This window comes from Penaeus vannamei, chromosome 9, assembly GCF_042767895.1.
Source record: "Penaeus vannamei isolate JL-2024 chromosome 9, ASM4276789v1, whole genome shotgun sequence".
Classification (NCBI taxonomy): Eukaryota; Metazoa; Arthropoda; class Malacostraca; order Decapoda; family Penaeidae; genus Penaeus; species Penaeus vannamei.
In genome coordinates, this window is record NC_091557.1 from 41076793 (window position 1) to 41099292 (window position 22500).

The following is a 22500-nucleotide window of genomic DNA, read 5'->3' on the forward strand; positions in this document are numbered from 1 at the left end:
GTGTAAGAGATATATCGTACGTGTCTGTGTGTAGACTAACGTGTATATATTATAAAAGATATATCATATGTATGTGTTCTGTAATTGTGTAGAACGTAAGAGATATATCGTATGTATTTCTATGTAACGTATGTATGGATATAATTTGTATATAACGCATGCATCTGTATGTAACGTATGTATGAATATAGTTTGTATGTAACGCATGTATCTATATGTAGCGTATGTATGAATATTGTTTGAATATATAACGCACATGGTATAGATTTCTCATTTGCAATATCAGTTACGCCCTTCTCCCTCTGGCACTCCCCCGCCTCTCTATCACGTCACTCGTTTCATAAAGGTGCCACCCTCTCTCGCCCGTGACCCGTCGGAGACACCCTGGCTCAATGGCACTGCTCCGCCGCCTCCACACAGGTCCCCTTCCCTTCATTTAGGACGCCCTCGCCCATTAGGAATCTAATGGGACGCCCTTTCCTTATCGATTTTTTTTCTGACTTAAATGACCCGGATGCGTCACGCTATCCAAGAACGGCCCCTTTATTTTATTACCCTATGGGAGCGGGGTAATTTTTTCCCTTGGGTCGTTCGTTGCAGATTGCTTTAAGGCTTCCTGTTGCACGTTCAATGGCGCTTGTTCTGCAACCTTGTCATCTGGTTTAACGGCGATTGGTCTTCGTTTCTGTGAGCTACTTGAGGGGCGGCAGGTTCGAGGAAAGGTTGGCTATGGTGAGTTTTCTTGAGTGGGCGAGGGATTGGCGTTCGAAGTAAGGGTCGAAGGAATTGACGGGTGTGGAGTGGAGAGTCGTCACAGTGGATTTATTGAAGGAGGTGTTGGGGGTGGGTATTTTAGCCCCCCCTCCCCCACACCTCCACCGCCCCCTCCCCCTCCTCTCTCTTCCCTTCCTCGTTACGTGTGTAGGGGTTGGGGTGGGGGACGGGAGGGGGAGGGAAAGTGCACTCGTGGATACTGGCACCCTACTTATAATGGGAAGCCCTATGCGTTATGTCTTGTGTGGCATCTAGGCCTGCCTTTACCCCTCCTCCCTCCCACCTTCCTCCCGCCTTTTACTCTCTTGTCTTTTCCCCTGCTTCCTCTTTCTTCTTCTCCTCTCTGCCTCCTTCCTCCTTTCCTCCCTTCTTCTCTTCTTCCCTCCCCTTCCTCCCTCCCTTCTCCTTCTCCGCCTCCCTCCCTTCTTCCCTTCGGCACCCTCTCCTCTTTTCCGTGTTCGTAACTTCACGGAGATGTTGCGTCAGCCATCCGCTATGACCTCATTTTACGGCCTTCGGGTCAGAGGACATCGCAGGTCGTTTTTGTGAACGGCTTGTCAGGTCGGCGTGGGCGTTGCGTCAGCCTGCGTTGTCACGGGATTTTATGGGCGTCTCGGGCGGTTTTGGGCGGTTTAGGTAGCTTTGGCGTTTGAGCGATTGGGGCGTTTTTGGCGGGTTTGGCGTATTTGGCGGATTAGGTAACTTCGGCGTTTGAGCGGTTGGGGCGTCTTTGGCGATTTTGGCAGTTTTAACGGTTTTAGCAGTTTTGGCTCTTGGGGTGGTTTTGGTATTTTGGGCGTTCTGTTTCTTTAGGCGGTTCAGCTGGGCGTTCTGTTGTTTTTAGGCGGTTCGGATGGGCGTTCTGTTGTTTTTTAGGCATTTTGGCATTTTTGGGCTTCATTAACACTGGCTGTGTCGCTTCTGATAGGCTTCGTTAGTCACGGCTCCATCATTGGGCGCTGCGGTTGGGCTGAGACCATTGGCATCACCGAGGGGCATCGTTACTGTCATGCTTATTCGTTCACTCTTTTTCTTTTTCTTTTTTTTTTATCTACTTTCATCCTCCACCTCTTCCTCCACCGTTACTTCCATCTCGCTTGCCATCTCTTACTTCACCGACACTTTGGCTCGCCACCTCCTTCTTCAGTGCTTCCACCTCGCTTGTCACCTCCACCAACACTTCTACCTAATCCACTACCTCCATCGTCCACCTTTTCCTGAACCTCCACCCTCCACCCTCTCCTGAACCTCCACCTATCCTCTAGCGATTTCCACCATCACCACCTCCATACCTCCACTCCTCCCGCCTCCACTTTTCTTTCGCATACTCAACCAACGTCCACAAATTCTTCGCCGCCGCTACGTCCACCTCTAATTCCACCCCTTCCTCCTCCACTTCCACCCATCTATCCACCCCTTCCTCCTCCACTGCCGCCCATCTATCCACCTCTTCCTCCTCCACTGCCACCCATCTATCCACCCCTTCCTCCTCCACTTCCACCCATCTATCCACCCCTTCCTCCTCCACTGCCACCCATCTATCCACCCCTTCCTCCTCCACTTCCACCCCATCCACCCCTAGCACCTCCACTTCCACCCCATCCACCCCTAGCACCTCCACTTCCACCCCTCGCGCCTCCGCTTCCACACCATCCACCCCTCAACCCCCATTCACCCTTTTCTCCTCCACTTCCACCCCAGCCACTCCATCCACCTCCTCTTCCACCCCGGCCACACCATCCCCCCTCTTCCTCCTATCTTCGCCCTGCAGCCGAGCCGAGCAAAAGCCGGAAGTAACGAGTGACGTCAGGCAGCCTGGCGTTTGTGCCCCTCTCGCTCGCAGGGTCGCGTCTGTGTGGGAGGAGAATGATGGAAGGAAGGAGAGAGGAGGAAGAAGAGGAGGAGGGGGGGGGAGGAGGAGGGCGACCGAGAGACCGAGACCGAGACCGAGTCTGGGATCGAGAGACCGAGACCGAGTCTGGGATCGAGAGACCGAGACCGAGTCTGGGATCGAGAGACCGAGACCGAGTCTGGGATCGAGAGACCGAGACCGAGTCTGGGATCGAGAGACCGAGACCGAGTCTGGGATCGAGAGACCGAGACCGAGTCTGGGATCGAGAGACCGAGACCGAGTCTGGGATCGAGAGACCGAGACCGAGTCTGGGATCGAGAGACCGAGTCCGAGACCGAGTCTGGGATCGAGAGACCGAGACCGAGTCTGGGATCGAGAGACCGAGACCGAGTCTGGGATCGAGAGACCGAGACCGAGTCTGGGATCGAGAGACCGAGACCGAGTCTGGGATCGAGAGACCGAGACCGAGTCTGGGATCGAGAGACCGAGACCGAGTCTGGGATCGAGAGACCGAGACCGAGTCTGGGATCGAGAGACCGAGACCGAGTCTGGGATCGAGAGACCGAGACCGAGTCTGGGATCGAGAGACCGAGACCGAGTCTGGGATCGAGAGACCGAGTCCGAGACCGAGTCTGGGATCGAGAGACCGAGTCCGAGACCGAGTCTGGGATCGAGAGACCGAGTCCGAGACCGAGTCTGGGATCGAGAGACCGAGACCGAGACCGAGTCTGGGATCGAGAGACCGAGACCGAGACCGAGTCTGGGATCGAGAGACCGAGACCGAGACCGAGTCTGGGATCGAGAGACCGAGACCGAGACCGAGTCTGGGATCGAGAGACCGAGTCCGAGACCGAGTCTGGGATCGAGAGACCGAGACCGAGTCTGGGATCGAGAGACCGAGACCGAGTCTGGGATCGAGAGACCGAGACCGAGTCTGGGATCGAGAGACCGAGACCGAGTCTGGGATCGAGAGACCGAGACCGAGTCTGGGATCGAGAGACCGAGACCGAGTCTGGGATCGAGAGACCGAGACCGAGTCTGGGATCGAGAGACCGAGACCGAGTCTGGGATCGAGAGACCGAGACCGAGTCTGGGATCGAGAGACCGAGACCGAGTCTGGGATCGAGAGACCGAGACCGAGTCTGGGATCGAGAGACCGAGACCGAGTCTGGGATCGAGAGACCGAGACCGAGTCTGGGATCGAGAGACCGAGACCGAGTCTGGGATCGAGAGACCGAGACCGAGTCTGGGATCGAGAGACCGAGACCGAGTCTGGGATCGAGAGACCGAGACCGAGTCTGGGATCGAGAGACCGAGACCGAGTCTGGGATCGAGAGACCGAGACCGAGTCTGGGATCGAGAGACCGAGACCGAGTCTGGGATCGAGAGACCGAGACCGAGTCTGGGATCGACAGACCGAGTCCGAGACCGAGTCTGGGACCGAGAGACCGAGTCCGAGACCGAGTCTGGGATCGAGAGACCGAGTCCGAGACCGAGTCTGGGATCGAGAGACCGAGTCCGAGACCGAGTCTGGGATCGAGAGACCGAGTCCGAGACCGAGTCTGGGATCGAGAGACCGAGTCCGAGACCGAGTCTGGGATCGAGAGACCGAATCCGAGACCGAGTCTGGGATCGAGAGACCGAATCCGAGACCGAGTCTGGGATCGAGAGACCGAGTCCGAGACCGCGTCTGGGATCGAGAGACCGAGACCGCGTCTGGGATCGAGAGACCGAGACCGAGTCTGGGATCGAGAGACCGAGTCCGAGACCGAGTCTGGGATCGAGAGACCGAGTCCGAGACCGAGTCTGGGATCGAGAGACCGAGTCCGAGACCGAGTCTGGGATCGAGAGACCGAGTCCGAGACCGAGTCTGGGATCGAGAGACCGAGTCCGAGACCGAGTCTGGGATCGAGAGACCGAGTCTGGGATCGAGAGACCGAGTCCGAGACCGAGTCTGGGATCGAGAGACCGAGTCCGAGACCGAGTCTGGGATCGAGAGACCGAGTCCGAGACCGAGTCTGGGATCGAGAGACCGAGTCCGAGACCGAGTCTGGGATCGAGAGACCGAGTCCGAGACCGAGTCTGGGATCGAGAGACCGAGTCCGAGACCGAGTCTGGGATCGAGAGACCGAGTCCGAGACCGAGTCTGGGATCGAGAGACCGAGTCCGAGACCGAGTCTGGGATCGAGAGACCGAGTCCGAGACCGAGTCTGGGATCGAGAGACCGAGTCCGAGACCGAGTCTGGGATCGAGAGACCGAGTCTGGGATCGAGAGACCGAGTCCGAGACCGAGTCTGGGATCGAGAGACCGAGTCCGAGACCGAGTCTGGGATCGAGAGACCGAGTCCGAGACCGAGTCTGGGATCGAGAGACCGAGTCCGAGACCGAGTCTGGGATCGAGAGACCGAGTCCGAGACCGAGTCTGGGATCGAGAGACCGAGTCCGAGACCGAGTCTGGGATCGAGAGACCGAGTCCGAGACCGAGTCTGGGATCGAGAGACCGAGTCCGAGACCGAGTCTGGGACCGAGAGACCGAGTCCGAGACCTAATCTGGGATCGAGAGACCGAGACCGAGTCTGGGATCGAGAGACCGAGACCGAGCCCGAGACCTAATCTGGGATCGAGAGACCGAGTCCGAGACCAAATCTAGGATCGAGAGACCGAGTCCGAGACCGAGTCTGGGATCGAGAGACCGAGTCCGAGACCGAGTCTGGGATCGAGAGACCGAGTCCGAGACCGAGTCTGGGATCGAGAGACCGAGTCCGAGACCGAGTCTGGGATCGAGAGACCGAGTCCGAGACCGAGTCTGGGATCGAGAGACCGAGTCCGAGACCGAGTCTGGGATCGAGAGACCGAGTCCGAGACCGAGTCTGGGATCGAGAGACCGAGTCCGAGACCGAGTCTGGGATCGAGAGACCGAGACCGAGACCGAGTCTGGGATCGAGAGACCGAGACCGAGACCGAGTCTGGGATCGAGAGACCGAGACCGAGACCGAGTCTGGGATCGAGAGACCGAGACCGAGTCTGGGATCGAGGGACCGAGACCGAGACCGAGTCTGGGATCGAGGGACCGAGTCCGAGTCTGGGATCGAGGGACCGAGTCCGAGTCTGGGATCGAGGGACCGAGACCGAGACCGAGTCTGGGATCGAGAGACCGAGACCGAGACCGAGTCTGGGATCGAGAGACCGAGACCGAGACCGAGTCTGGGATCGAGAGACCGAGACCGAGACCGAGTCTGGGATCGAGAGACCGAGACCGCGTCTGGGATCGAGAGACCGAGACCGAGTCTGGGATCGAGAGACCGAGACCGAGTCTGGGATCGAGAGACCGAGACCGAGACCGAGTCTGGGATCGAGAGACCGAGTCCGAGTCTGGGATCGAGGGACCGAGACCGAGACCGAGTCTGGGATCGAGGGACCGAGACCGAGACCGAGTCTGGGATCGAGAGACCGAGACCGAGACCGAGTCTGGGATCGAGAGACCGAGACCGAGACCGAGTCTGGGATCGAGAGACCGAGACCGAGACCGAGTCTGGGATCGAGAGACCGAGACCGCGTCTGGGATCGAGAGACCGAGACCGAGTCTGGGATCGAGAGACCGAGACCGAGTCTGGGATCGAGGGACCGAGTCCTTGTCTGGGATCGAGGGACCGAGACCGAGACCGAGTCTGGGATCGAGGGACCGAGACCGAGACCGAGTCTGGGATCGAGAGACCGAGACCGAGTCTGGGATCGAGAGACCGAGACCGAGTCTGGGATCGAGGGACCGAGTCCGAGTCTGGGATCGAGGGACCGAGACCGAGACCGAGTCTGGGATCGAGGGACCGAGTCCGAGTCTGGGATCGAGGGACCGAGACCGAGACCGAGTCTGGGATCGAGAGACCGAGACCGAGACCGAGTCTGGGATCGAGAGACCGAGACCGAGACCGAGTCTGGGATCGAGAGACCGAGACCGCGTCTGGGATCGAGAGACCGAGACCGAGTCTGGGATCGAGAGACCGAGACCGCGTCTGGGATCGAGAGACCGAGACCGAGTCTGGGATCGAGGGACCGAGTCCGAGTCTGGGATCGAGGGACCGAGTCCGAGATCGAGGGACCGAGTCCGAGACCGAGTCTGGGATCGAGAGACCGAGTCCGAGACCGAGTCTGGGATCGAGGGTCCGAGACCGAGTCTGGGATCGAGAGACCGAGTCCGAGTCTAGGATCGAGGGACCGAGTCCGAGACCGAGTCTGGGATCGAGAGACCGAGTCCGAGTCTGGGATCGAGAGACCGAGTCTGGGATCGAAAGACCGAGTCCGAGACCGAGTCTGGGATCGAGAGACCGAGTCCGAGTCTGGGATCGAGAGACCGAGTCCGAGTCTGGGATCGAGAGACCGAGTCCGAGTCTGGGATCGAGAGACCGAGTCCGAGACTGAGTCTGGGATCGAGAGACCGAGTCCGAGACCGAGTCTGGGATCGAGAGACCGAGACCGAGACCGAGTCTGGGATCGAGAGACCGAGTCCGAGACCGAGTCTGGGATCGAGAGACCGAGTCCGAGACCGAGTCTGGGATCGAGAGACCGAGTCCGAGACCGAGTCTGGGATCGAGAGACCGAGTCCGAGACCGAGTCTGGGATCGAGAGACCGAGTCCGAGACCGAGTCTGGGATCGAGAGACCGAGTCCGAGACCGAGTCTGGGTACGAGAGACCGAGTCCGAGACCGAGTCTGGGATCGAGAGACCGAGTCCGAGACCGAGTCTGGGATCGAGAGACCGAGCCCGAGACCGAGTCTGGGATCGAGAGACCGAGCCCGAGACCGAGTCTGGGATCGAGAGACCGAATCCGAGACCGAGTCTGGGATCGAGAGACCGAATCCGAGACCGAGTCTGGGATCGAGAGACCGAGTCCGAGACCGAGTCTGGGATCGAGAGACCGAGTCCGAGACCAAATCTAGGATCGAGAGACCGAGACAGAGAATCGCAAACAACCCGCAATGGCCAAGCAGTCTCCCGTGCATGCGTCGGGGATCGGTTTCCTTCCTCCAGCGATGACGTTCACATTTCGCAATCGATCCCCGGAGCCTTGGCCATGCGAGGTGTCGTCCGGCCCCTGAGGTTCCGAGACGAAATGAACCTTGGCCTCAGTCAACAGTTTTGAAGGTAACCTAAGCTTAACCTGGCTTGTCTAACCTAGCCTATCGTAGCCTAGCCTTGCCTAATCTAATAAAAAAAACTAATCTAATCTGATATAAACCTAGACGAACCTAACGTAACCTATCTTATCCTAGCCTAATCTAAGAAAAAACTTACCTAATCTGATTTAAACCTAACGTGACCTGTCCTAGCCTAATCTAACAGAAAAAAACTAGTCTAATCTGAACCTAACCGAACCTAACGTAACCTATCCTATCCTATCCTTGCCTAATCTATCAAAAACCCATCTTATCTAAACCTAACCGAACCTATCCTATCCTTGTCTAATCTAACAAAAAACTAACCTAATCTAAACCTAACCGAACCTAGCCTAGCCTTTCCTATCCTAGCCTTGCCTAACCTAACAAAAACCTAACCGAACCAAACGTAACCTATCCTATCCTTGCCTAATCTAACAAAAAAAATAATTCAATTTAATCTAAACCTAGCCTAGCCTAACCTGATGAGCTACCAATAACCTAGCCTAACCTAACCCACGATGAAAAAGAATATTAACTCGTGTTTGATTGGGTACGTTCATGTCATTCGATACCGTTCATTCTTGGCTTTGTATTGTACCGAAACTTGGCTGTGTGTAAGCTTTCGTTCGGAATTAAAGTTCCTACATAGTCGAGTGTTTTGTGTAATAGGAAAGCCAAGAACGAGTAAAATTGTACCCGCATGTGAACTGCTTCCCAAATTTGATCCGTTTTCTTCAATTAAAATCCGCTATGATTTGATAAGGGAGTAGTGACGGAAATGTTATAGATTTTCTTCTTCGGTTTTTGTTTATTTTTGATATATATATAAATATAAATATATATATATATATATATATATATATATATATTGTATCGTAGTATGTCCTTTTTTCTTCTTTTATTTTGTTATTGTGTAGTATCAGTTTCGACACATTCTCTATTGCCTTTTTCCTTCATATCTTCACTTTAATTTAGTTTTATTGTGTCTCTCTTTCTTATTCTTTTGGGTTTGTCTGTCCGTACTGACTACGAAAGACTGCATGGCTACTTACGTAACATCTTGCGCAGGTGGGACGCAGCCTTACAACTTGATCTCTTCGGAAACCACGGAATTTTTCTCTTCCTAATATCGGGTCTTTTCTCTCTCTCCTACTTCGGCTGCTGCTGCTGCTGCTGCTGCTTTTTTTTTTCTTTTTTTCTTCTCCCTCCTCATTTTCCCCTCTCATTTTCCTCAACCTCGTCCTCTTTCTTCACCTCCTTATTTTTCCTCCTCCTAGCTCCACCACCTCCCTCTTATCTCTCCACCTGCTCCTCTTCCCCTACCTCTCCCTCCTCCTCTTACATTATATCCTCATTTATTTGGTTGTTTTGCTCTTGCCGTTACCAGCGACACCGTGCCTCCCCTCCCCCCCCCCGTGGGTCGGCCCGTGTGAAAGCGTCTTAATTGATGCCATTGCTTTACCTTTGAAAGCACGACCTTGGAAGGCGAAAAATCGATGCGTGTGAAAGGGGGACCTTGCCTTTTGTAACCTTCGTTTTTCTCTCCTTTTATTTCTCTTTTTTTTCTCTCTCTTCTGCGTTCGCTTGCTTGCTCATCCCTTGTCTTCATATCTTATTCTCTCCCCCTTCTTTCTTCTTTCTCTCCCTCTCCCTCTCCATCTCTTCTCTCTTAAATATCTTTTTTCTCTTTCTCTCCCCCCCCCCCCCTCTCTCTCTCTCTCTCTCTCTCTCTCTCTCTCCCTCTCCCTCTCTCTCTCTCTCTCTCTCTCTCTCTCTCTCTCTCTCTCTCGTTCTCTCTCTCCCTCCCTCCCTCTCTCCCTCCCTCTCTCCCTCCCTCCCTCCCTCCCCCCTTCCCCCTCCCCTCCTCTCTCTCCCTCTCCCTCCCTCTATCTCCCTCTCTTTCTCAATCTCTAAATCTCTTTCTCCCTTCCCATCCACCCCCACCCCCCTTTCTCCGCGGTCAGAAGGCATGCACGCGATAGTATTTCTTCCTTTGGATCCGTGACATCAGGGAGTCCTCCTTCGATGTCAGCTGGTAGAATCACTGATGATGATGATGATAATGATTTATTTATTATATTTTTATTTATTTATTCATTTATTTTGTTTATATATTTCTTGGGGGGGAGTTTTTTTTTTTTGGGGGGGGAGGGAGGTTTGGGTCAGGTAAGATAGGGTAGGAGAGGTTGACGTTCTATCTGTATCTTCTTTTTTTTTTCCTCTTCTCCCTTTCCTCATTCGCTCACTCGTTCACCCTCGGTCTCTCACTCACTCGCTCTCGTTCTTTCACTCGCTTCCACTCATTCACTCCCTCGCTCTCCCTTCCTCCATCCTTCCCGCCCTCCTTCCTTTCTTCCTTCCTTTCCTCCCTTCCTCATTCCCTCCCTCCCCTTCCCCCCTCCTCTTCTCCTAATCTCTTCATTTTTTTTTCTCTTGACGTCACCCACTCTCTCATTTTGTATATATAAAAAAGCTCGGGGAGGGGGAGGAGGGGGAAAGGGGAAAGAGAGAGGGAGAGAGGGAGGGGGATGAAAGGAGGGGGAGGAGGAGGAGGAGGAGGAGGAGGAGGAATAAAAAAAGAGGGGGAGAGGAGTGGACAGATGAAAGGAGGGGAGGGGAGGGTGGTGGTGAAACGAGGGAGGGGGGAAAGGGAGAATGAAAAGAGTGAGGGAGGGAGAGAGAGGGGGTGGACAGAAGAAGGGAGGGGAGAGGATGAGTGAAGGCGGGAAGAGAAGGGGAAGGGAGAGTGACAGAGGGATGGGGGGGGGGGGATTCGGTAGGCAACGCTGGGCTTTTAAAGTAATTGGCGGCCTTTGGTAGTGTGTGTGTGTGGGGGGGGAGGGAGGAGAGAGAAATGATGAAGGGGAAAGAAAAAGAAAGGAAGATGAGACAGATTTACAAGGGAGAGCAATAATCTCAAGAGAATATTCAGAAATGGGAAGGGGACGAAAGGAATGGGAAGAAAGGGAGGAAGAAGGTCACAAAGCACGATAGAGAATAAGGAAATGGAAAAGAGAGAGGAAAATCCCAAAGGAATATATACAGAAATGGGAAGGGAGCGAAAGGAATAAGGAATAAAGTGAGGAAATGGGTATCGAAGCAGAATATAGAATAGGGAAATGGAGAAGAGAGGAAAGACGAAAGGAGAGAAAGGAGGACGAAGAAAACGCAAAACAGGATGGGAAATTAAAGAAAAATTGCTGATTAAGAAATTTTCATATAACAAACGAAGGGTTAGGAAGAATGCGATAAAGTGGAAAAGTGAAGGAGGGGGAGACCTTCAGATAGCGAACGAAGGGTTTAGAAGAAAGTGATAAAGGGAAAAGGGAAAGGGAAGGAGGAGAGACTTTCAAATAACGAACGAAGGGTTATAAAGAATGCGATAAAAGGGAAAAGTGAAGGAGAGGGAGAGACTTTCAGATAACGAACGAACGGAATGAAACAATACGGTAGAAGGGGACAGAGAAGACGTAAAAGAGAAACTTCCAGATAACGAAATGAAACAGGAAAAGGGGAAACAGGTAAAAGAGAGAAAAAAAAACCTTCAGAATCAGTGAACGAAGGAACCGAAACAGTGCGACAGAAAGGGAATAGGGAGGAGGAGGAAAATTTTTCAAAATCAAACAAACGAAGGAAAGTAAACAGGAGAAAACGGCAAATACATACGGGAAAGAGAGAGAGAGAGAGGAAGAGGAGGCGGAGGAGGAGAAGCTTCCAAAATCAAACAAACGAAGGGAGGTAAACAACAGGAGAAAACAGTAAATACGGAAAAGAGAGAGAGAGAGAGAGAATCAGAATCAGAATCAGAATCAGATAACGAACGGAGGAAGAGAGAGAAAATCAGAATCAGAATCAGATAACGAACGCAGGAAGAGACTCGATCAGATAACGAACGAAGGAAATCGGAAAAAAAACGCGATAAACCGAAACAGGGACACGAAGACGAAATATTGAGACGACAAAAAAACAAACAAACAAAAGAAGAAAGAGTGAAAATTCAGTCATTCCCAAGTGTTTTTTGTTATTTTTTTCCCTCCCCGTCGTCTCGTGTGACCCGTGACCTGTCGTCTTGACCTCACTCTTGCTTGATGGAAATTTTCCTGGAAGACGAAACCGGTTTGAAGTTGTTCGTGATATATCATTCTCGTTGTTGATTATCGTTAGTGTGTTCTTCACTTAATTATCGTTTATTATTTATTACTTATTGTTATTATTGTTATTATTATTATTATTATTATTATTATTATTATTATTATTATTATTATTATTATTATTATTATTATTATTATTATTATTATTATTATTATTATTAATATTATTGCTATTATTAGTAATTTTAATATTATAATTGTTTTTTTTATTATTTGCCTTTATCATTATGATTTTGGTTATTAACTCAAGATCAATATTGCTATCATTATCAATTTCATTAACATTATTGTCAACATCATTATTGTTATTAACATAATCACATTGATGTTGATTATAGCTATAGTTTGGTTCATGTCATCACCATTATTGTCATCACACTTTCAGCAGCGTTATGTCACCATTATCATTGTATGATCATTATCAACCATCAGTCTCCATCAGCATTTCGTTTCCTGTGGCTCTTGTTTTATTATTTTTCTATTTTTTATGGTTTATTTAATTTTATTTTATTTCATTTTAATTTATTTATTTATTTATTTATTTATTTTTAAGAAAGATGGCATTTAGAAGGGAAAAATTGTTATGCCAAACATCATCCGTTTGACCCTTGACCTTTGACCTCCGCTGAACCTCCTGTAGCGATGACCTCGGAGGGAGGGAGTGTGATTGGGGGAGGAAAGGGGGAAGGGAAAAGGGGTAATATTTGTTGTTGTTTTTTGTATTTTTTCTCTGGTTTCGGCTGATTTTTTTTTCTTTTATTAAGATAATTTTAATTATTGGTTGGGTAGAGTGGCAATGATATGAGCGATGTTTCCTTTAGTAGCGACTGTTTTTTTCTACATTAGATTGATGATATAGCTACACAAATTAGATATACATGCACGGTTTACAAAAGAAAAAAACGAGATGAAAAAAAATCTTAAATAATTACGCTCACTTTAGAAAATGAAACGCAGGACGAGAATAAATTAAGAAGTTAAGAAAGAAAGAAAGGAAGAAAAAAAAAACACACGAAATGCACGAAAAATAAGACTTTTTTCCCCGAGTTCTTATTATGCCCGTTCCCGAGTGCGGCCAGAATGCACTCCTCGGGATGAAGAAGACATTGTTGTGGTTGTTGCAGGGAGATGCATTTGCACTCCTCACGTGGCGTTCCGGTGGGCCAAGGTTGTGGGTGAAGATGGGTGAAGATGTGGGTGTGTGGGTGGGTGTGTGTGGGTGGGTGGGTGGGTGTGAGAGTGAGTGAGTGAGTGAGTGAGTGAGTGAGTGAGTGAGTGAGTGAGTGAGTGAGTGAGTGAGTGAGTGAGTGAGTGAGTGAGTGAGTGAGTGAGTGAGTGAGTGAGTGAGTGAGTGAGTGAGTGTGTGTGTGTGTGTGTGTGTGTGTTTGTGTGTGTGTGTGTGTGTGTGTGTGTGTGTGTGTGTGTGTGTGTGTGTTTCTGCGGAGGAGTGTGCGTTTTTCTGATGGTGTGCGTGTGTTTCTGAAGGTGTGTGTGTACTTTTCAGAAGGTGTGTGTGTACTTTTCTGAAGGTGTGTGTGTACTTTTCTGAAGGTGTGTGTGTACTTTTCTGAAGGTGTGTGTGTACTTTTCTGAAGGTGTGTGTGTACTTTTCTGAAGGTGTGTGTGTACTTTTCTGAAGGTGTGTGTGTACTTTTCTGAAGATGTATGTTTTTTTTAAAGATATGTGTGTTTCTAAAGATGTGTGTGTGTGCGTGGAACATTTTTTCGTATTTTCGAGTCATTTTGTTTGAACCTCCTCATGAATATGAATTTTATGGGGGGGGGGGGGTGAAGGTAGTGGTGGTGGGGATGGTGATAATGGTGGTGATGATGATGGATGATGATGATTGTTATGATAATGATCATAATGATAACGATTATTTTTATAGATATTAGTATGTTGACTATAATGATAGTAGGAGCCCAAATATTAATTGTATTAGTTTTACGATGCTGGTATTAGTAACTGTAGTGGTAATACCATTAGATAAACAGCAGTTAATAATATCAACATTGATATTAACGATAAGACAGCGGTCATAATGCGACAGATTCTAATACAAGGAAGTTAAGATGAATAATGAGCATGTTAAACTTTCGAAAGTGACAGTGAACTATTTTTAACACGTGGAAGCCGAGACTCGTCCATGAAGCTTCACTGAAGATAGTGCCACTTCGTCGCCTCGTGAACGGGAGGAATGGTGTGAGGGAAAGGCTAGGTCAGTAGCAACTGGAGGAGGTGTCATGGCGCCTGATTCTATTTTTGTGGAAAAAAAAGCACGTGGGGTTTATTTTGATGACGTCACAAAAGTCCCGGATGCTTTGTGAATGGGGTCGGTCATTCTGGTCTCTTCGGTTTTCAAAAAGGATGGAAAATGATGGTTTTAAGGGTTGCATTTCCATTGAACAATCGTCAAAACAGACGCCATGACACCGCCTCGGGTTGCTACTGATCTTGCCTTTCCCATTAGTGTTAGAATGGTTTGGATGAACTACCATTGCTCGAGCTTCTTTTTAATGGTAAAGGAAGCATTCATATGGGGTTGTACATTTGAATATTTTATTGAAGAAGAATTATATATCGGGTCATATGTCGCTAATAGCAGTATTTAAGTTGTTACTGTCATTCCAGTCGTTGATGTTATCGCTATCGCTACTGATACTACTATTATAACTAATGATAGTGAAGTTATTGCTATTGGAAGTGCCAAGATCATCACGACTGGAAAACATCCCGTATTATTATTACTTATTCATTTATTCATTTATTTATTTATTTATTTTATGATTTTTGGATGGCAAGGATGTTGGGTTTTAGGCATTGTATTTTTAAAGATTAGACTTTTCTCATTAGATATGTGTGTCCTTTTTGAACAGTAGCTAAATATCGGAATTTTAAAGGGATTTTTAGACCTTTCATTTTAGGTTAGAGGCGATGAGACAAATACTTTATATGTTAGTGATTTTAGACTCTTAGTAGTTTGGAGGCAATAAGGCAAAAAGAAAAAAAAACTTTGAACAATAGCTATATATATGAGATTTTTAAAGGGATTTTAGATATTTCTAAGTAGGTTAGAGACGATAAACAAAATAAATCTTTGAACAATAACTATATAGGAGATTTTTGAAAGAGTTTTAGACTTCTCAGTAGTTTAGACGCGATAAGGCAAAAATCATCTTTGAATAGTTTTATATGAGATTTTTAAAGAGATTTTAGATTTTTTCCAGTAGGTTAGGGGCGATAAGACAAAAAAAAAAAAAAAAAAAAAAAAAAAAAAAAAAAAAAAAAAAAAGCTATATATGAGATTTTAAAAGGGATTTTAGATTTTTCTCAGTAGGTTAGAGGCGATAAAAAATCATCTTCGAACAATAGCTAGATGCCAGATCGTGATGATGAATCGAACGCTGATGAATTAGAGAAAATCGCCGATGAACGTCAATTCTAAATCGTACGATGAATTCCGAATGTCACGCGAGACGTTTCAGCGTGGAGGAATGCCGGCCCAGAATTCTCAAGGTGTGCCTGGCGCAGGTACTCAGTCGAGCCGAATTTAGACGCCGGGCATGAATATATGAATAGGAATTCGGCCATAAGGATTAATGTGTATTTGAGGGTGTCTGTGGGTAGCCGGAGGGCATGTGGGAGGCTGGCGGGTTCGGGGCAGGTGTTGTAGGGGGTGACGACCTTTGAGGGAAAAGACTTGATTTTTAGGGGAATAGAAGGGGAGGGAGGGGAGTGACTAGATTTTTGGGGGGATAGAAGGTTGAGAGGGAGAGGGGTGATGCGAGTTTTTGAGGGGAAAGAAGGAAGGGAGGGGAGACTCGACGTTTGAGGGGGGGGAGGGGGTGACTCGACGTTTGAGGGGAAAGAAGGGAGGAGAGGAGGGGGTGACTGCGAATTTTGAGGGAAAAGAAGAAGGGGAGGGAGGGGGAGACTCGACGTTTGAGGAGGGAAAGAAGGGAGGGGTGCGGACGCGAGTTTTGAGGGGGAAAGAAGGGGGAGGGAGTGGGATAGAGACGGGGGTGATTCGACATTCGAGGGGAAAGAAGGGGAGGGGGTGACTCAATGTCTGAAGTAAAGAGGGGGGAGAGAGATTGGGCCGTCTCCATGCCAGAGGGAAAGAGAAGAAAGAGGGAAGAGAGAGATTGGGCCGTCTCCATGCCAGAGGGAAAGAGGAGAAAGAGGGAAGAGAGAGATTGGGCCGTCTCCATGCCAGAGGGAAAGAGGAGAAAGAGGGAAGAGAGAGATTGGGCCGTCTCCATGCCAGAGGGAAAGAGGAGAAAGAGGGAAGAGAGAGATTGGGCCGTCTCCATGCCAGAGGGAAAGAGGAGAAAGAGGGAAGAGAGAGATTGGGCCGTCTCCATGCCAGAGGGAAAGAGGAGAAAGAGGGAGAAGAGAGAGATTGGGCCGTCTCCATGCCAGAGGGAAAGAGGAGAAAGAGGGGGGAAGAGAGAGATTGGGCCAGTCTCCATGCCAGAGAGGGAAAGAGGAGAAAGAGGGAAGAGAGAGATTGGGCCGTCTCCATGCCAGAGGGAAAGAGGAGAAAGAGGGAAGAGAGAGATTGGGCCGTCTCCATGCCAGAGGGAAAGAGGAGAAAGAGGGAAGAGAGAGATTGGGCCGTCTCCATGCCAGAGGGAAAGAGGAGAAAGAGGGGAGGGTGACTCGATGCTCTGAAGGAGAGAGCCTTTACACGTCGGGTTAAAATGACTCGACATCTGGGTTAATGAGAGGAGAATGGATGACAGGACGTTGAGGGGAAAAGGGGGAAGGGCTGATTGGATGTTTGAGGGAAAGAGGGGGGTGAAGGGATGACAGGACGTTGAGAAGAAGAGGGGGGTGACGGCGTTTGAGGGGAAGGGGAAGGTACAGGACGTTGAGGAGAAGAGGGGGTGACGGCGTTTGAGGAAGGGGGAGAGGGGGGGGAGACGGCGTTTGAGGGGAAGGGGGAAGGGGTGACAGGACGTTGAGGAGAAGAGGGGGAGGGGTGACGGCGTTTGAGGGGGAAGGGGGGGAAGGGGTGATCAGGACGGCCTGAGGAGAAGAAGGGGGGAGGGGTGACGACGTTTGAGGGGAAGGGGGGAGGGGGTGACTGACGGCCTAGGGAAAAGAAGAGGGGGGAGGGAGTGACGACGTTTGAGGGGACGCGGAGAGGGGTGACTTGACGCCCTTGGGGAAAGGGAAGGGGAAGGGACTGACGTTCGACGTTGAGGGAAAGAGGGGGGTGGGCTCACGGCGTTTGAGGGGATGGGGGAGGGGGGGGGGTGAGAGGGCAAGAGGGATCAATTTTTTTTTTTGTTTGTTTTTATTTTCCCTCGAGCAAGAGATCATTTTTTTGTGTGTGTGTGTGTGCTTTTTTTCCCCTCAAATTCTCAAGACGGTTGAAGCGCACATCTCCCCTCGGCGTCGGTCGACATTGCTTCATCAAGGAAAGCCTTTGGGACTTTTTTTTTTGCTTCGTATTTCGCTTTTCTTTCTTCTTTTTTCTGTCCCGTCGCTATCTTCGTATTTCCCGCGCTTTTCTCTCTTTCTGCTTTCTTTCTTTCTTTCTTTCTTTCTTTCTTTCTTTCTTTCTTTCTTTCTTCTTTCTTTCTTTCTTTCTTTCTTTCATTCTGCTCTCTCTCTCTCTTTCTTCATTTCTCTCTCTCTTTCTCTCTCTCTCTCTCTCTCTCTCTCTCTCCCTCTCCCTCTCCCTCTCCTCTCTCCTTTCTCCTCCCTCCCTCTTCTCCCTCCTCTCACTTTTCCTCCCTCCTCTCACTCTTTCTCTCTCCTCCTCCTCACTCTTTCTCTCTCCCTCTCCTCCTCTCACTCTTTTCTTCCCTCCCTCCCTCCCCCTCTCTCTCTCTCTCTCTCTCTCTCTCTCTCTCTCTCTCTTTCTCTCTTTCTCTCTCTCTCTCTCTCTCTCCCTCTCCGCTCCCTTTCTCTCTCTCTCTCTCTCTCTCTCTCTCTCTCTCTCTCTCCTCCCTCCCTCTCTCTCTCTCTCTCTCTCTCTCCCTCCCTCCCTCTCTCCTCCCTCCCACTCTCCTCCCTCCCTCCCTCATTCTCTACCTTTCCCTCTCTCACTCTTTCTCCCTCTCTCCCATCCCCTCTCCCTCCTTCCCTCCCTCCCTCCCTTTTTTGGCATGATCACGTTACTGGAGTCTAGAAATAGTGCTCTTGACTTTTTTTTTCTCTCTTCACGACCTTGGCTGGACACGGTATAAGACTTCAGAGTGGCTTGTGCGCTGAATGTCGAGGTGTTCGTTATTTTCTTCGAATATGTTGCGTTATTGCGTATTTTCGAAGTGATTTGGGATATACGAGAGAGAGAGAGAGAGAGAGAGAGAGAAATATTGTAATCCTTGCGAATAGGGTAGTTGGTAAAGCACACGCCAACGCGCGCCTACAAACATGTCTGGTGCGTGTTCGAGTGTGTTTTGCCCGTCTGTGAATCATGGAATCAGCTGATTAACTCGTCCCTTGCCAAAAACAGCATGGAAAAAAACATCAACATCGCGATATAAGCTGCTTTGATGTTCCTTCACTCTCTTAGGTTTCCCCAAAGGAGCATTCGTACCCCCCTCCTCCCCCTCCCCCTTATCTCTCCATATTTTTCCGTCTGTAGAAAACGTTTGGATGAGAAGGAAATATTTCTGACGAAGGTAGAAGTCTCCACCGGTTAAATACGCCTCTTTGTCTTGCGAGGATATTCAATTCTCGTTCGTGCCTTTTCTTGCGTTTGTCAGCTTGGATAAAGTTCATACGTATGACCTTTTCGTCAGTTTGGTTTTGTCCTGAATTTACCACCCTTGGCTGACTTCACAGGCGTGGTGGGCAAGCTGCGATTCATTTGATACATGTATATACTATAGATGTGTGTATACTCGTATATATATGGTCGGAGCATTATATAATTGCATTACGTTGAAAATTTAGACTGTAACATCATAACATTATAAATATGAATATGTATGGTCATAGTATTATATGATATTACATTTATTATAGAATTGTATATGATCATATTATTATTTAAAGGCCTTACATTTAAAAAATAGGCTATAACATTATAACATTATGAATATACGCACATGTATATGGTCATAGCATTATACTAAAATAGCATTATATTGAAAATTTAGGCTATAACAGTATCACGATCTGTTGTATAACAGTTATATGGAAAGGATGATAACTTAGCATTTGCGAAATGGACCAAAACGCGCAGATTTTCGCACCGTGCCTGGCCAACCCTCCCCCCCCACCCCTTTACGTAAGGAAAGCGTGTGAAGATATTTCATAGATTTCGTTCTGGCAGTCGATCAGCACTCGAAATAAATCACAGGTTGTTCGCACCGTGCCTGGCCATTCCCTACCCTCCCCCTTCCCCCCCTCCCCCTCCCCCTCCACCTCCCCCCTCCCCCTCCTTCCTCCTCCCCCACCCGTAGATTCCGCGTGTGATTTATTCATAGATTTCGTTCTGGCAGTCGATCAACACTCGAAATAAATCACAGGTTGTTTAACGTTAAGTCGCAAGTCGTTTCAAGTTCTCAAGCGTTGGTGGATTTGTGGACCCCGTGGATCCGCTATGAATTAGTATCGTTAATTTGGGTTGTTAATTTTTCGATGTAATTGGTAGTTTATCGTAATTGCTGTGATTGATTTTGTCGTCTGTGATTTTGAACTGGATTTTGCTCTGTTTTAATGCACCGTTTACCTGTTTGTCTGTCTGTGTCTCTTTGTCTACCAGTGTGTCGGCATCTATCCATCTCCCTGTTCGTCTTTCAAATCCATCTATCCATCCATTCATCAACCCATCAACACACCTGCCTATTCTTACACCTGTTCATCTATCCAGTAGCCTGTTCTTTCTCCTATCCACCCACCCATCCGTCCATCCACCTATCCATCCACCTACCGGCTTTGCTATCCACCTATCCATCCACCTACCGGCTTTTCTATCCACCTATCCATCCACCTACCGGCTTTTCTATCCACCTATCCATCCACCTACCGGCTTTTCTATCCACCTATCCATCCACCTACCGGCTTTTCTATCCACCTATCCATCCACCTACCGGCTTTTCTATCCACCTACCCACCCGCCCATCCACTTATCCCCCTATCCGCCCGCCCCGCACGCCCTCGTCTGCCGCCCCTTTGATGGTCCGTGCAAACACTCGACGCGCGGGAACAAAGTGCGGATGGGGGGAGGGACGACCTTTCCGACTGTTTGGACGGGTCGTTATCTCGGGGTCGTCGGAGGGTGCCCTGGTCCGCCGCCCTGTGGGGGTCCGTGCAAACACTCGATGCGCGAGATGAGAGGGGGTTGTTGGGGGAAAAGGGGGACCTTTGGGTCGTCTTAAGGACGGGTCGTTATCTGGGGGGGGTGGGGGTTAAAGAGGTGGTGTGTCGTCTTGTGGGGGTTTGGAGGGGGTTAGAGGGCTGGTGGGTCGTCTTGGGGAGTGGGGGTTGGGGGATTAAAGGGGCTGGTGGGTCGTCTTGGATGGTTGGGTCGTTTTTTTTTTTTTTTTTTTTTTTTTTTTTTTTGGTGGTCGTTTGGGTGGTGTGTTTTTGTGGTCGTTCGTTTTTGGAATTTGTAATGGGATTCTTTAGTGGTCGTTCTTTTTTGTGGTTCGTACTTGTTGGGTGGCCTTTGTTTTTTGGAGGTCTTCCTCTTTTTGTACATATTCTGATTTCTTTTTTGTCGTATGTTCGTTATGGGTGGTTTGTTTTTGGAGGTCTTTTTTTTTTTTGTAATCATCGTCTTTTTCGTCATCTTTTGTTGTCATCATCATCATCATCATCATCATCATCATCATCGTCGTCGTCGTTTGGGTGGTTTGTTTTTGGAGGTCGTTTAGGTGGTTTGAATGGTCGTTTGGGTTGTTATTCAGTTTGGTGATTAAGTAAGTGGTCGTTCGTTTTCGTGGTTCGGTTGTTCGTTCGGATGGCCTTTCGTCTTCTTGAACATTGATTTTTTTCCATCGTCCTGGCGTCCTTATGGTGGTTGTACTCGTCACTATCTTCGTCATCATTTTTGTCATCGTCATCGTCAAGATATTTGTCATCATCATCATCTTTGTCATCGTCATCATCATCATCATCGTCGGCGTCATCGTCATCATCTTTGTCATCGTCATCGTCCTTTCCGTCGTCGTCCTTACCACCCATGTCAATATTCTCGAGGTCTCGAGGTCAATATCTTCAATAGCTTTTCCTCGACATCATCGTCCTCGTCATGTTTCCTTGTCCTCGTGATTCGTCTAAGTCATCATCGTCCTCGACTTGTTTCCTTCTCTACGTCTTTCTTCCTCGTCCTCGTCTTCTCTCCTTGAACTCGTCGTCATCGTCATCCTCGTCATTCTCGTCTTTCTTCATCGTCATCCTCGTCTTCTTTCCTTGTACTTGTCACCATCATCGTCCTCATTTTTTCCTCTTCCTCGTCATCGTCCTCATTTTTTCCTCTTCCTCCTCGTCATCTTCCTCATTTTTTCCCTCGTCCTCTATCCACCCACTCGTCCTCCTCGTCTCCTTTCCTCGTCCTCCTCGTCATCTTACCTCGTCATCACCGTCATCACCGTCACCACCCGATCCCCAGAGGCGCCGCGGGGGGAGGGTGGGGGAGAGAGAGGCACAGAGCGGCCGACTTTAAGCGAGACGGAGAGAAAATGCCGCAAGCGCAGCCCCCGTCATTAAGCGAATGAGTGCTTAATTGCTTTCGAAATGCCTGCGGATCGTTGGGGGAATGTTTTCGCTTACAGGGAGGGAGGGAGAGGGAGGGAGGGAGGGAGGGAGGGGGAGAGGAGGAGGGAGGGAAGGGAGGTGGAAGGGGAAGGGGAAGAGGAAGGGGAAGGGGAAGGGAAGGAAGGGGAAGGGGAAGGGGAAGGGGGAAGGGAGGGAGGGAGAGGGAGGGAGGTGGGGAGGAGGAGAGGGAGGGAGAGGGAGAGAGGGAGGTAGGGAGAGGGAGAGGGAGGGAGGGAGAGAGGAGAGGGAGAGAGGGAGGGAGGGAGAGGGAAGGGAGGGAGGGAGAGGGAGAGGGGAGAGGGAGAGAGGGAGGGGGGAGGGGTAGGGAGAGGGAGGGAGGGAGGGAGAGGAGGGAGAGAGGGAGAGAGGAGGAGGGAGGGAGGAGGGAGAGGGGAGAGGGAAGGAGGAGGAGGGAGAGAGGGAAAGAGAGGAGAGAGGGGGAAGGGAGGGAGGGAGAGAGAGGGAGGGAGAGGGAGAGGTGGAGGGGGAGAGGAGAGGGGGGAGGGAGGGAGAGGGAGAGAGGGGAGGTGAGAGAGAGGGAGGAGGAGAGGGTGGAGAGAGAGTGGAGGGAGGGAGAGGGAGGTGGAGGGAGAGGGAAGGGGAGAGGGAGGAGGGAAGGAGGGGAGAGGGAAGGGGAGGGGGAGAGGGAAGGGGAGGGGTGAGAGGGAAGAGGAGGGGTAGAGGGGAAGGGAGGGGGAGAGGGAGAGGGAGGGAGGGAGGGGAGGAGGAGGGGCGATTTTGGGGAGGGAGGGGAGGGAGGGGGGTGATTTGGGGGAGGTGGGGGCTGAGGGGGGATTAGGGTAGGAGGGGGCAGGGGGAATGGAGATGGAGAGAGTGGGAGAAAAA

General features: G+C 49.9%; 1 protein-coding gene across 1 annotated transcript in view; it reads right to left on the reverse strand.

Moving 5' to 3' along the window:
• The window catches only part of LOC138862593 (clumping factor A-like), a 27387-nt gene extending 6306 nt beyond the window's left edge, over window positions 1–21081 (reverse strand). The window contains exons 1-3 of the mRNA XM_070125032.1: window positions 20924–21081; window positions 6658–6902; window positions 6180–6526 (exon numbers count right to left, since the gene is read on the reverse strand). Coding sequence (XP_069981133.1) covers window positions 6180–6526; window positions 6658–6902; window positions 20924–21081 — 750 coding nt within the window. The remainder of the gene's footprint in view (window positions 1–6179; window positions 6527–6657; window positions 6903–20923) is intronic.
• Between the last annotated feature and the right edge of the window lie 1419 nt (window positions 21082–22500).